Source organism: Octodon degus, unplaced genomic scaffold (genome assembly GCF_000260255.1).
Source record: "Octodon degus isolate 3935 unplaced genomic scaffold, OctDeg1.0 scaffold00118, whole genome shotgun sequence".
Taxonomy (NCBI): domain Eukaryota; kingdom Metazoa; phylum Chordata; class Mammalia; order Rodentia; family Octodontidae; genus Octodon; species Octodon degus.
This window is the reverse complement of record NW_004524694.1, coordinates 6,818,607-6,834,282: the sequence shown is the minus strand read 5'-3', so window position 1 is coordinate 6,834,282 and position 15,676 is coordinate 6,818,607. Positions and strand designations below refer to the sequence as shown.

At 37.8% G+C, this 15,676-nt stretch overlaps 1 protein-coding gene across 1 annotated transcript in view; it reads left to right on the top strand.

The window, feature by feature from the left end:
* The window catches only part of Csmd3 (CUB and Sushi multiple domains 3), a 1,279,636-nt gene that overhangs the window by 1,185,066 nt on the left and 78,894 nt on the right, over positions 1-15,676 (top strand). Inside the window, exons 48-51 of the mRNA XM_012516661.2 lie at positions 8,655-8,735; positions 9,679-9,792; positions 14,478-14,666; positions 15,034-15,180. Coding sequence (XP_012372115.2) covers positions 8,655-8,735; positions 9,679-9,792; positions 14,478-14,666; positions 15,034-15,180 — 531 coding nt within the window. The remainder of the gene's footprint in view (positions 1-8,654; positions 8,736-9,678; positions 9,793-14,477; positions 14,667-15,033; positions 15,181-15,676) is intronic.

Genomic DNA, 15,676 nt, shown 5'->3' with positions numbered 1-15,676 from the left:
CCTCTGCTCTTCTCCTCCACTTTCTGATCATCATGGGCAAAGCGTCTGTCCATCCACCAAAGCACCTCTACCTAGCAGCCAGCTGACATAGATTGGATCCTCTGAGACTGTATGACAAACACCTTTGTATTTAGGCTAAGTTTGGTGGGTCCAAGAGATGAAAAGCTAGCCAATATGTAAAATTAGTACTGAGAATGAAGTTCAAAAGCGTTTGGAATTGATTTTTAGGACAAATCTGGAAATTACTGCGATATAGGCTAGAGAAGACCTAAAATATTCTGTAAGCAGAACATGACGAGTGGTTCTGGTTAGAACTCATAAGATCAGAGTACTGACAGGACAGTGAGGATAGAGATCAGACGCATGAGGATTCATGGGAATAAGGGCTTTATTGGGAATTGGACTAGAGGTCATATGTTATACTTTAGTAGAAATATTATCTACAGTTTGCCCAAGTCCTGAGACTTTGGAAGATGCTGAGTTTACAGGCTGTAGACTAATTGATCTGGCAGGGAAAATTTCATGTTAGTCCAGTAAGCAGGCTGTGTCATGGATAACGTTAGACATACCTAGACAGATCTACATTGAAACTCAAGAACAAAAGTGGAACCAAAATAGTTACAGAAGACTGTAACTTATCAATAAAGAAAGCATACAGAAAGTTGGCGTCAAAGAGAGTGTAATTGCTAACAAATCGGCAGTCCTGGAAAGAGACCAAGTGTTTTGCATAGGAACAGGAGTAAAAATGTCGTAAGGGCATCTCAGGAATCAACAAGTCCAAACCACTGTGAGCTCAAGGATAAAATATGTGTAAACTTTTCATTTGAGAAGAGAGTGCTTAGGAATGCTGATCAAGAACAGTCACCCAGTGAATAGGTTCTGTGGGATTTGGTTCACTAGTCCCAGCTGTGGAGGGACTTAGACGCTCCTTTAGGCATGGCACAAAGCTAGACCTCCAGGTGGTGGCACCCTTTGGCATAATCCACATGGTGTAAGTGGCTCTGGCATGCAGAACCCAAGAATGGTAAACAGATAGCGACCGCAACCCAGATATCAAGAGAAATCTTGGCAGGCCAAGCATATGCCTCAATATGTGCGAAGCTGTAAGCAAATGATGATTCAGTAGAGCTTCCAGAGAGTTGGAACAACCCTCAATGTAGAACATCTGTAGATGGAAGCCACAGACCATGAGGTGAACCACCATCAGAAAGAGATCATGTGAGCTGACACTGGTGGTCAGGACTCAAAATTTCCCGGGCACCTTGCCCCAAACATTCCCTCCCTTGGTTTCCTAGGTAACCTACACCAACCCCAATGCCAACCCTGCCCCACATTGTATTCTTCTCTAGACGCACTTTCTCTTGACCCATGTTAGTCTCAGCTCACTCCTTTCTGATGTAAACAAAATCAAACCACGAAGAAGATAAATGATGTCTACCTGAGACCTGGCTGTTCCAGCCTGAAATCACCCTCCCTGAGTGACCCTATAAAGTCTCCTCTCCCCGCTTTATTGGCAGCTGTCTTTCTTTGTCCACTAGACAGCCAGTCTGCTTGATGCCCCCAATAAATCTTGTACTTGTGTCAGCATTCCTGGTCTGGTCAATTGCGAGGGTTTGTACCTAACACCATCCAGCATATTAAGTCACTTTGAACTACCACCATACCCTTTCTGCCTTGGCCATATGACTGTGAACTAAGTCCTCTGGAATTGTGAGCCCAACAGACCTCTCCTCTAAGATGTGTATGTTGGATATCCAGCCCCAGTGACAAAAAACTTGTATAAGCATGTGCCTTTCTTCCACTACATCAATTCTATTGATTAATGAGATTGCGTGATTAGTATCTTCCTCATAATTTTAACATGAATATAGGCAGGATTGTGCCTGCTTGTTAACTGTAGCATTTTTAGCACATATCAAAGTATCTGACACATGGTTGGAACTCAGTAATAACTTATTTAATAAAATAGTAAATGCGCTATGCTATATATTTTAACAACATGCACATACTTGCAAAAGGACCCTATATACATTGTTGATGAAGAACTAATATACAAAAGAATAAAAGTGAGGGAATATAAGATATTAAAACACTAAATGGTCAGTATTATGGAGCCATTTTCCAGGCTAGCAAAATTTGTGAAAAATAAAGATTTAGTATACAGAAGACGTATGTCACATATTGGGGGCTTGAGAGAGCTCAATTGGAAAATACTAATTTTGGGTTAAATATACTTTTGAACATGAAAATATGTATGTATGGGCATGTAGTATATGCTTATGTGTCATGTGAAGTTCTAGAAGTCATCCAGGACAGGTATTTTTTCTCTCTAATATTACAAATTAAATCTGGTGATTAAGAGGTTCAATCTGTAGGTACTGAAAATTAATAATAAGAAAACAGGAAAAATATTCCTATACTGACTTACTTGGTTATAAATGTGGGAAAATGTGCCTTAGCTTTTAGCTGGAAAGTGGCTTAGGGTCTGCTGTGTGCACCAGGAAACGCTTCAGGCACGTTGTCACACTGTAGATGAGTCACTGCAGTCTGCACTTCCGTTTCCCAGCATCACTGTATCTGTCTTTGCGTCCCAACCCTTTCTTTCTTTTTTTTTTTTAATTTATTTATTTGTGTGTGTGTGTGTGTGTGTGTGTGTGCGCGTGCACATGGCCAGCTCAGCCCACCAGGGGGCGGGGCTGGCAGGCATGTGGTGCTGGGGATTGAACTGCGGTCCCTGTGCTTTGCTAAGCTTGTTCTAAGTAGGTGCTTTAGACCACTGAGCCATCTCACCAGCCCCTGCAATCCTTTCTTTTTAAAATAAGGACAATAGTTCTATTGGATTAAGGAACCACCCTAATCCAGTAAGGATTTGATTTATCTGATATATCTATAGCAACTCTACTTTAAATAACACTCTGTAATTTCAAAACTTGCACAAACAGTAGGCAACAGTATTTACTACAGCAAAACAAATGTGGAAAGGCAGCTTTGTACACCTGGGTTTTGACAAGAATAGACAAATTTTAGTATTATGCTGAGACAAACAGAAAACTGAGAAGACTTAAAATAGAATTTTAATGGACTTTTATAATTTTCCTGTTTGTGGCACTTTATTTAAAGTTCAAAACTTAAGTAGATGAAAAGAGATTCTTTAACTATCTCTTTTATTTTTTTCAAAATCATATATTTTGCTAGGTGTGGTGATGTATGCCTGTAATTCCAGCCTTCAAGAGGCTGAGTCAGAAGAATGCGTAGAGATAGAGGCCAGACCAGCCTCCACAGTTATTTTAGGGCCACCCTGAATCCCATTACAATGACACCTTGCCTCAAATAATTATATAGTTGAATCATAAAAACCTTATTTTCCACTAATGAGGGAAGAATCTTCTTATATTCCATTATCTAGAACCTTGACTCCAAATTGTCTCTATTTCCTTCTCGCTTACAGTTCAAACACAGGATCATCTTAAGACTGTGTTTAGAAACACTTTCTCTTGTTAGGCAACCAGTATTCTGTTATTTATTTCGCACATACCTGCTGAATTCTAGGTGCAGTAAGAGAAGACAGTCACTGAATTATGCAAAAAGGCACACAGTATCCCACCTGTAACTTAAGTCTGCACGAGTACAATGAAAAGTTAAGCAAATACATGGATAATGCTAAATTGAAAAGATGCCACCATTGTGTGTGACAGAAAACAGGGCTCTGTGAGCACAGAGCTCAGCAAGAAGTGGGGGAGCGAGACACTGAGAAGCTCAGAAGGAATGTTTCACCTGGAGATATGGCATTTGGAGTCTAGACAAAAAAATCTCTACTGAAGGCTGAAGAGATGGAGAAAATGTATGCACAAGAAAGCTGGTTCAGAATTCATAATTCTAAAAGTGATGAAAGTAGAGTGGGTGCTATTGAAGCAGATGCTCCATGGCTCCACAGTGATAAAACTATCTAAGGACACAGTGAATAAAACCCATGGTGATGGGGGAAAAGCAGAGAATCGGGCAGACCTTACCTCGCAGCATCCATGTGGCCTGTTATCTCTGACCTTCATATTCCCATTAATAGTAATTTGTAATCTCTGGCCTCTGAGGTTTTACAACTGAGTTGCACAGGTCATGCTCAGTGGGTCCTACAGATCTCAACGTTCAGGGAGTCTACGTAAATAAAAATGACTTTCTTCCTTAATAGACCAAGTTATGATTAACATAAAGTTTATAGGTAATTTTACAGGAAAAATGAAATAAAAAACACAAATATGGGCATCTTCACATTTCTCTGATTTCAGAATTGTTCTCTGATTTACATTAAAGTCAGAAAATGTTCTCTCAAGAAAGCATAGTTTCATGAGAATTCCCTGGATAGACTTCTCTTTTCCTTCCTCTCCCTTTTCTCTAACCACTTCACCATTTTCTTACAATTGTCTCTGACCTGTAGAGCCATACTCCTTTTAGAATTTAAGTTGAGAAGTCAATTTTCAAAAATTCCTACTTACCACCAAATTTTTCCTCACAAGTGCTTTGCATTTTTCCATCCCAGGCTCCCTTCCCAGCATGTGTTTTTTTCTTCTCTAGTGGTAGCCCTTCTGTGTAGAGCAGCATTGTACTTGCAAATGAGTCTTCTGAACACCAAGCACTTTTATAAGTAGGACAAAGTGCTACAAGGAAGATATGTGATGTGACCAATAACAATCATCAGAAGAAAATTGAATCAAACTTTATTTGATTCATTGCAATTTATTATATTTGGGAAACTATACTCTTCTGTCTTTGTTAAACTGTACAGTTTATTACCCAACTAACCTCTTTATTATATGATGTTGAATTAAAAACTTGATTTTGTTGAAGTTTATTTCTCTGTCAAAAATGTTGTTCTGTCCACCATCTCTTTAGAACAGGTGAAGTCTCATTTGTTCTACAAGTATATCCCCTTCCCTTCCTTTTGAAGGACTTGTCCTTATCTGGTCTAGTTAATGATCCTGACAGCTTCCAAAGTCCTCCTGTAATAGGCACAACATCACAAAAATAAGCCTTAAAGCTAGAGGATGCTGGTTTTAGTTCTGCCTAGCATATTTCTTATGTAAACTACTGTCTTAGTTACTTTTCTCACTGCTGAGACCAAATACCCAACACCCAGTGTTCAAGAAGGAAAAGCTCATTCGGCTCACAGTTTGTATACATTGCTGTCCACAGTTGGCCTGCTCCAAGGAGGGTGGCAAGGCAGACAGGCAAGCAAGCCCGAGTGCACCATAGCTCTTTATATCCCTTATATGTCATCTGGGCTATGTAGGGTGGGTAGCATTCACACTCTTAATTCTATAGCCCTGAATACTAGCCTTGTTCCATGTATGAATTCTAGCGTTACATGTATTATATCCAGCAACTTCTTAAGAAACCCTGTCTATGAACAGGCAACATATAAACAAGCCATACCACTCAGCCTCTGGCCTCCCATAGATTTTTGCATATCCATTTATGCAAAAGGCATTTAGTGCATCTCCAAGAGTGACCAACATTCTAAGGCTGTCAGCATTGCTGAAAAGTCCAAGTTCAGAGTCTTCTCTGAGATTTAAGGCAAACTTAGCTGCAAGCCTTTTTACATATGACAATAAACCCTAAAATACAAAAAAAAAAAAAAAAGATGAAAAGAAAAGAAAAGAAGAAAAAGAAAAAGAAAAACAGCCAACCAACCAAACAAACACAAAACTGGTTCTTTTAAGGGCCAGCCAAATAGCTCAGCAGATACATGGGCTGGGGGTTCGATCCCTGGAACTTCTGTGCGGGCGCTGTCCCCGGGGCATGTTGAAAGGGAAATTGAGACTGGGCTGGTGGTGCCTGACTATAATCCCAGCTCTTGGGAGGCTGTAAACCGGTGGATCACTACAAGTTCGATCTAGTAGTGAGACCCTGAACATCCTGTAGGCTCTGCCCTAAAATACGAAAGAAAAAAATATATAACGATAAAGTTAGACCCTAACATATATTGACACAATAGAAATTTCCACCCCAAAGATTACAAAGAGGGGGTAGTAAGGAATGGGAACAAAGCCAGACCAAAATCCAGCAAGGCATACATTATATCTCAAGTTCTACTTCTAGGACACCTGGAGATCTGTGGCAATTTATGGACTCCAAAGGGCTTGGGTGGTCCCACCCCTTCAGCACTGCTGGCGGTTGTATTTCCCATGGAGCCAGCTCTACTTCCTCCATATAATTTTCCTCAGAAAACTGTATTTCATAGTTGATTCACGTTCCTGGATTCTCCAAACATCCGGGGTCACCACTGTACCTTAGGCTTTACACTGTCAGGTTCATAAATGGCCTCTCAGGGTCACACTGCCTGGCCTCCCCAGCCACCTTCACTATTCCATAATTCTCACAGTTTGTGTGCATGTAAACAAGCACCAAATGGGTGATGACAAGTGCTCCCAACAGCTGGAGCTGGAGCCAGGCTTCCTTGCCTCCCAGCTATGGAGATCTACTAACTCAAGAACAATTTCTCTAACCTGCTTACAGTTTAGAACATGGTGCTCTGGGGCTTTATTCTCACAGCTATGTCTTTCACCTTTGGAATTCTGAGGCTGCAGAGTTAGTAGTCCTGTTGGTTCTTGTAATATCTTCATGCCCAGTTTTTCTTTTGTCTTCTTCTGAATACTTAATTTTTCTGGTTAGTCTTTTCAGGGATCAATTTCTTCTCCTCTCCATCTTTGTGGGTTGGAACTTTACTGGAGCATTATTTCTGGCCAAATGCAAAACATTTTTAAATCATTCTGCTGGACTCTTTGCTCTTGCTTCTCAATATAAATCTGATGAAAAGCCCCCAACAGTAACCACACCACTACTTCTACATTAGACTGCCTTGAAATATCTTCTGCCAGATTCGTTAGTCTGCCACCCTTAAGCTTAGTCTCAGGCAAAGTCTTTGGACAGGAAAAAAATGCTGATAAACTTTCTGCCAAGCCACAATACACATTGTCTGGAGCCCAGTAAACAAAGCAGTCCTTTTCCCAGCAGAAATCTCCTGAGCCTGATTTTTACTGGCATCATTTCTATCATCCTTGTGATCTTCTGAGCTCCGACCAGAATCTACCACCAAGTACAACTTCAGACATTCCAGCTCCACTTTTTCAGTGGGCATCTCTGAACCTTTCCTAATGCTTCCCCTTCTCACAAATCTGCTCCAAAATCTCTTAAATCATATGGTCAGCTATAGTCACAGCAATGACATCACTTCTCTGCTCTCAAAATTCTTTCTGCATTTTTTTTTTAATGAAAGAGACAAAAAACCCAATATCCAAAGTTAAAGCAGGAAATGTTTATTTGGCTCACAGTTTAAAGAGGCTGCAGTCCATAGGTGGCTGGATCCAAGACAGGGTGGCACAGGACAGGAATTCCAAAACAAAGACTGTTCATGGTAGGAAGAAGGTAGCAAAGCAGGCCAAGCAGGAAATGACCAGTTGTTTCCTTTATTCAGGCTACTTAGGTGTTGGGCAGCAATCAGATCCTTATTCCTAGCGCCCTTGATCCTAGCATTGCACTATCAGTGAATTCTAGCCTCACGCACTGTAGATTCAGCCACCTCTGAAGAAGTCCCGCTTATGACTGCATGAGGCTTTGGGGTGGGGTGGTATCTAAATGTAAGCTATAACAACTACTATGTCTTTTAAGTCTGAGTCTCTTTATTTTATTGCAGTACACAAAGGTCTCAGTATAAAACATGTACACTTGCCTCAGATGTTATAAATACATAGATATTAAATATGTATTTTTTGAATGTACAAAAATCAAGTAAATGTTTTAAAAGTTCCTGGAGAAAACAAGACTTCAGTCAAGCAATTATTGCTTTTCAAATACATTTAGGGATTTTAAGCATAATGCTTTCGTACACAGAGAGCTGCTTTTAGAGATGATTATACCGAACATGGTACCAATTGAGTTCAACACTGTAAACTCTTCTGGTGAATAGACTGACTTTTACAGAATCACCATAAACACAGTAGTGCAGCATGGTAAGATAAGGAAGGCTCTGAAGTAGGCTAGCTGGACTCAGTGTTAGAGCTGTGTGATTTGCTCAAACTCTGTAATTCTAATAACATTTTTAAAACAAAAATGAGATACTTTAGGAATATATAAATTAAATAATAAAACAATTTTATGAGGATCATTTGAGTTAATAGAAGTACAAAGGTTTTAATACTGGCTGGAAGAGTATAAGCTCTGAGAACTTGTTTGCAATTATTACTGCTGGAAAGAAGTTTGTGCTGGGCATAGAGGATTCTATGCTGAGCTTTGGGGAGACTGGCACTGAGCAGGTGAATAAACAAGAGTACATATTTTATAGCTATAGTCATGTCAAAATAAAATAAGCAATGTGTTATGAATCATACAATACGAAGGATGAAGACAAGGGTAAGAAAGCACCCACCTGGCAAGGGCAAAGTCCCAAGTTTGATCTCCAGAACAGTGTTGAACTCACCTGGGGAGGAGGGAGGGAGGAAATACGGAGTAAAAAATGAAAGACTTGGGCATAACATTTTGTCCCCTAAAGAATGGGTTTTCTCTCGTTTTACACTTTAAAAAAATAAATACTTGAAACTTGACAAATTTTAGCTCTGTTTGTTATAAAACCCTTGTGAAATGCTCTTCTTTCTTTTTAAAAGCCTATCAATTAAGAGTTTGCCAACCTCCACCACCAGTAGCCAATGCTGAAATTTTGACTGAAGATGATGAATTTGAAATAGGTAAAGTCTGTAAAATTTCTTTACATGAAAACTACATTGTTTAAAGAGATACTTTTAAAAAGGAAACATAAATAATAAAGAATAGCAGCCTATTTTTAGTCCCCTTTTCTTGGATTCATGAAGATTATTTCTAATTGTCAGAAAGAGTAAAGAGGGCTGGAAATATTCATAAGAAATATGTATACTGTTTATCCAGGATGTACTTTAGAAACAGTATTGGAATTTGATCCATAAACTAAATTCTGGAGATTGTACCCAAATTATTTGAGTTCTATGTATGTTCTCTGAGTTCAGGCTAAGGACTGACTCCACAGAATTTTGATATGTTGGGGTGTATTAAAAGACATATTTCCTATACATATTTTGGAAAACATTTCCCTAATTGTGCTCTAATTGATAATAAAATCCCTTTAAATTGAGTTGGATATTCAATCAAAATAATGTGTCACCATTTAGAAATGAGGCAAGACAATAATACATGTTAATATACTTTAATTTATTATTATTATTATTATTATTATTATTTTCGTTCAAGTTATGACCTATAAAACAACTATCACTGACCAATGTAAGTCCAATTTTATTATAAATTGATGAACTGGAAGCCTTCTAATTACTTAATATATTTATAATGCCTATCACACCTGTACCAGTCAAATTACTTCTTTACCACTATAGCGTATTTCTACTCAGTTTACACCAGTACAAGCTGGGGTTGGTACTTTATTGTTGCCTTTCAATCTGATTAATTGTTGCCAATTAAGCACTGATTTTTCAGTGATTTGAATATCACCCCTGTTTATAACTGGTGGAATTTTTCACACTGATTGAACTTGACTAAAATAAAAAAAAGATTCTGCTTTTACAAATGAAGTATCTATTCATTCTTATCATTGCTTTGTCATTTGTTGGAATCCTCCTCTCTTCTCTCTGGTTTTAATAGGTGACATTATTAGATACCAGTGTCTTCCAGGATTCACACTGGTCGGAAACGCGATTCTGACGTGCAGGTTAGGTGAGCGCCTGCAGATGGACGGGGCCCCTCCAGTTTGCCAAGGTAACAGTTTTCATTGTCACCTAATTATTAAATATTGGTGTTTAGCTCAGCTGCAGCAGGACTGAAAAATAATCAATTTCATGTTGATATTAAATATTCTGCTAGGGATGCTACTGTGAATTGTGAAACATGTGGTATTTTTCATTCCAGAAATTCTCAGATTTAGTTTCAAACATCTTTGATGCTTCTGGATTTTAACCTTTCTAACATTATTCAAGTTAGTTTAACTTGTTTAATTTTTTTGAGGGCATGGAGAAAAAGGCAAATGACTTTATGTAAAGCTATGTTAATTGCATTTATTTATAAAAATTATTCTAAGCATTACATTCCTTAAAGTTCATTTAGACTGCCTGGTTAGTAAAAGGAGCTGATGAAATTACAAAGCACAAGTTCTATGAGACGTTACTGTGGAGCCATCGTAGCGTAAGAGATGTGCGGATCTCTGAGGAGAGTAATACAATGCTTGGAACACGGAGAGGAAGAGGGTCATTAGGGGCTTGAAGATAAGAGAAAACTCAGGAGCATCATTGCTTCTTAAGCCACAGATGACCAGTGAAATTTATTCTGGTATAACAGGGCTAGCAAAGCAGAAACATGAGTGACCGACACAGATTCAAAACACAGGTGAAAGTGAATCACGGATTTCAAGGAATGTCACTCTGCCCGGTTGAGATGCCGCAGGAATTTTAGGTACCTGCAGAATTACGATGCGCAGCCATTGTTTCCTAAGGATTTTTACCCTGGAACAGTGCATAACACACAGTAACTACGTTTAATCATGAATATTGTTTAATTTAAGTAAAATTGAACTCTATTAGATTATCCTTGCCCTTATTTTCTAGGATTACTTCCCTTATTAAGGTTTATTTCTAAGGGTATGGAATCTGTTTTCTGCAAAATATCTTTGTTTGGTCCATGTACAATACCTTTACTTTTTGATAAGCTTAAGACCAAAATTCTATTCATTTCTTTAATTTATTTACTTTTTGTATTTTTAGGCAAGGGTCTACAGGGTGTTCAGGGTCTCACTACTAGATCGGACTAGTAGTTATTCTCCTGTTTACAGCCTCTCAAGTGCTGGGATGACAGGCACATGCCAGAATGCCCGGTCTCAGTCGCCATCTGAGCGCACCCTGAGAAGAAGTGGGGTGTCAGCACGGCAGGCCTGGGGGTAGAACCACCGGGGATAGAACCCCCGGCCCCTGCACCTGCTTGCTGGTGCTTTAATCCTCTGAGCTATTTGGCCGGCCCTTTCTAATCATTATTTTAAAGGTGCAATAAATAAGACTTATTTGATTTTTTATTTAATTGGAAGCTTTCTGATAAGAGGGTGGATTTTCACAGGAAACTTTTAAAGCAGATGAACAAAGTAGGTTTGGAGATATAAAGCGTCCTGGATGAGAGATTTCCTCCTGGTTTCAGCCAAGGCTCTGGGAAGTCCTGAAGTTTGTTGGGTGTGCTGAACTCTGCTATGTTCTGATACATGCGTGTCAAAGACTCAGCCTTCTCTTTCATGCAAGACTGCTCTGTAGTCAGATTATACAGAATTCATTTTCAGACAATATACATGTACAACTGGGAAGGGTAAGGCTACTGTCTCCTGGGAGACAAAACCTGGGAAAATAACTAGCACACGCAAGGCAGGCGCGAATCAGCGAGTCCGTAACAGGACTTATTGCTTTACTCCAATATATAAACACATTTTGTGAACTCTCTAAAGGGAAGATTAGTTTCACCGTCTGGATCTCCATGAAGTCCTATTTATTTCAATTGAAAAAGGTGGAACAGAATTTCATGACACAATGAAAGAACAACCATAGTTAATACATCGCATTTTGTCATCTCCAAAGTATTTTATCAGAGTACAAAGTGGAGATCAATGCAATATTTTTAAAATGAAAATAAAATGATACTGACAGCCGGTATAGTTCGTGATCCCTTGTTTTTACAGTTTTTCATAGTCTTATTTCCAAAAGCAGAATTTTTATAGATTAGTAATTGTAATTTATATTAGTCTGCTGCTACAGAGAATGCATAATTACATTTTTTGTCTGTTAATTATACCTCCGATACTAGCTAAAACTTAGCAAATCATCCCTCAGATTTAGCCTATGTGGTTCTTATATTGAAGTGACCACAAATTAAAGCCAAGAAGCTGATATAAATTTTTTTTAAAAAATGATTTAATTCACAAGCTTGCTCTAAGAGTCATTTGTTTGCAATTTGCAGGCACAGAGCTACATTGTTTCAGTGTCTTTTAAAGTATTTTAGTTTTTCTACTTTCTCTAGGAAGTGGCAGTAGTATGTTTTTTTTTTTTAACTTGAAATCTTTAATTTTGCGTATTTCATTTAAAATATGTACTATGAATCCAGATACGGTCCTCTTCAAGGAGTTTGAAATAAAGGACATCTAATGACCAATTATAGTCATTAAAAACATTGGCTGCACCAAATCCATGAGATTTGGGGAATTTAAACTTTCTAAGTATCCATTTTCTTATGTGTACAAGGGGAATACAATTGCGTACAATTGGTCTGACTATAGTCAGTTGCAGAATGCTTGCTTATATGACAGCCCAGAATGACAAAAACATGACCATACTTTTGAAAGTTGAGACACGTAATGTAGGCTTGCAGGCATCTTAGTGCTTAGGATAGTTCCCGTCAATAAGCACTTGCCATTATTCTTGTCATCAGACCGCTTTTCTGTTGATCTGTCTTAGATTAGTGAAATTAGGATTTAGGGTTAATGTACATTCGATCACACCCTTCATTTCGGTATGTCAGTCTGTGAAACTCGAAATCAGAATTCTGTTTTTAGACTGCAAAGAAACTGCTATTATTCTTGTTTTGCTTTAAAAAAAAAATCTCAAAATAATACCTACAAGACACAATCTAAAGGTGAAGTAAAGCAAACTGAAGTAAAGCCTAAAACAAAGGAAAATAGACCTTAGATTCAGCTATGCTTTATTAATCACTATATAATCAATTTTCAACAGTTTAAAATTAGTTTTATCCAATTTTCTTTTCAAGTGTTTTCAAGTTAATAAGTACAATGATTAAAGACCAAACATATGCTTCTACAATTCACTATTATACTTTCTCATACCTACCTTACTTGGAGACTTTGTAACACAAAACTATCAAATTATCATTGCTCCTTGAAAATTCTGGGTGTGTAAATTCTTCACATATTTACCTACATCTCACCAACTGTATTTGGAATTTTGAAGCCCTTCTATTTGAACTAACATGGTAAAAAAAATCTTCTTTAGGTGATGCTGGAATTATTTTAAGACACAATGAAGTCTGAGAGAGAAGAAATGGAAGTTTATGTATAGTAGTTCAACCAGGAAATGATGCAGGAGTGTTTAGAATTCATGAAATTCAACCAGTGGGAGGGCGAAGGTGGGAAGGAGAGAGGCAGATGTGATCATTGCATGTAACAGACATGTATGAAAATTCCCTGATGAGCCCCATCAACCTGGCTGATTAATACACACTACAAAGCCATCTCACTCACCCATTCCTCCAGTTGTTTAGTTATCAGAGAACATTCAAAATATGGCTCTCTGGGATTTAAAAACTCTTCACTAATGTTATATGTAAGGACTTTTGTTATAGTCACTTCCATTGTTCTGACAAAGAGAAGGCATTTTTCTCAACTGAAGTAAATCTTTCATATTTCTTTGACTGTATATATCTGTACAGTGTGAGGTGTTCTGTCAATACTACATTCTAGAACCTGAAATTCTTAAAAGATACAAAAATTAACTAAAATAATATCATTTGAGTAATAGAGTTTGCTCATCTCAGTAATACTCCCATTCCTAACCCAAAATTAATTACATGCTTGTATTTTTTGCTCTAATATACAAAGGTTACTGGTGCTATGCACATAGGAGACTGTTACAACATAATTACATTGTTTGGCCAGTATATAATAACAAATTTCTATTATGCTCCCACTCCATTAATTTTATCTTATACCCAAGCCTTGGAAGTTTCTTTTTTATGTATTTAATACAGGGTTTATAGGGTCTCACTACAAGAATATTTTTATTCTTGAGATATCTATTATAAGAAGAAGTGTAATGTGAAAGAAGAAGAGAAAAAAAATAAAGAAAGGAGAGCTTGTGCTTTAACCTCCACTTAAGGACTGGAGATGGCACAGAGCTGAGCTCCATTCTGCCACCTGGAGTTGTGTGAGGTCCTCATAGCTGTCATTCATCCCTGACATCAGGAATGGCCTTGCTGGAAATGAAGGTCCAGAAAGGGCTGATGGCTGTGAGGCCTAAAGGTTATGACAAGAAAGTGAACAAAACTATGAAGAAGGAAAGCAAAATACTAACACATAGATAACAGAGGCAGAGTTAGGAGAACACAAGGGACAAATTTGAAAGAATGTGAAGAAAGAGAAGGAAATGAATGCTTTGTATGTTACTTATGTATCTATTTATTGTTCACAAATACTGTATCTTCCATGTAATAGGAAAGGAAGTCAGTATAAAATTTAGGTCATTGAACCATATTTCACAAGGTAATCTTAATGTCTTCTGACACATAACTCAAGGAATCATCTTCTTTATAGGTACTGAACATAAAAAGAAAGCAATCAGGGTTTAATACACAGTTTTCACTTAGGCTCTTCAAGAGTCTCATTGAACGATATCTGTCTTTGACAGTGCTGTGTCCTGCCAATGAGTTACGGTTAGATTCTACAGGAGTCATACTGAGCCCTGGATACCCTGACAGTTACCCAAACCTTCAGATGTGCGCCTGGAGCATTTCAGTGGAAAAGGGTTACAATATCAGCATGTTTGTCGAGTTCTTCCAGACAGAAAAGGAATTTGATGTTCTTCAGGTGTATGACGGTAACCACGGGTTATACTTACTAAATATTCATTAGTTCAGTCCAAATGCTCTAATTATGCATTGAGACCTTCAGTATAAACAATTAGATAGAATGCTATCTGTATTTTACAGGTATTACAGAAGTGTTAACATTAGTCACATACAACATGAGAGTTTTAATTAGTTTTTTTTAGTCAATCTGTAGTTATTTGACTGCAGCATTAAAATTTTTTAAAAACTACTTGTACTATGCTTTTATATATTACTGGTGAAAGTTGGTTGTGGAACAATTTAAAGATTTAATATCGCATTAAAGATAAAACACTGAAGATAAATGGAACTATAATTTTTCAGTTATATCTAAATTGGATTATTTTCTTCCTAAAGGACCAAATATTCAGAGTCCAGTGCTGGTTTCTCTCAGTGGAGATTATTCATCTGCTTTTAATATAACAAGCAATGGTCATGAAGTGTTTCTTCAGTGGTCAGCGGATCATGGAAATAACAAGAAAGGCTTCCGGATCAGATACATAGGTATGAGATACCCTTCAGTCCTGCTCTCACGGCATCCTCGCTATGACTGAAAAAAGAGCCTAGACCATCCAGCATGGCATGCAGTGAGATAGCTGCTCTTTCACTGATGTTTCTTGAAAATGTTAACTAGCCTCTCTGTGCAACCATCTCTACACTTAATTCTATGTAATTCCATATTCCACACATGATTTTTCTAAAAGATTGAACATATGATTATGACATCTATGAGTTCATTATAAATTAAAGTGAAAATTTTAATTATTTATTTTAAGTATTTTTTCCCTGGAACTCTTGCTAAATGTTAATAAAGCTGCTCTTAGTCTGGGCGTAGTGACACACGCCTGTAATCCCAGGGCTGGGAAGGCTGAAAACAGGAGGATCACTATGAGTCTGAGCTGTTAGTGAGACGCTGTACCAAGTACATAAGTGAAAAAAATGCTGCTAAACTGTGTATTATTTGATTTACTCAATAAATTCTTTAAGTTACAGGTTTAAA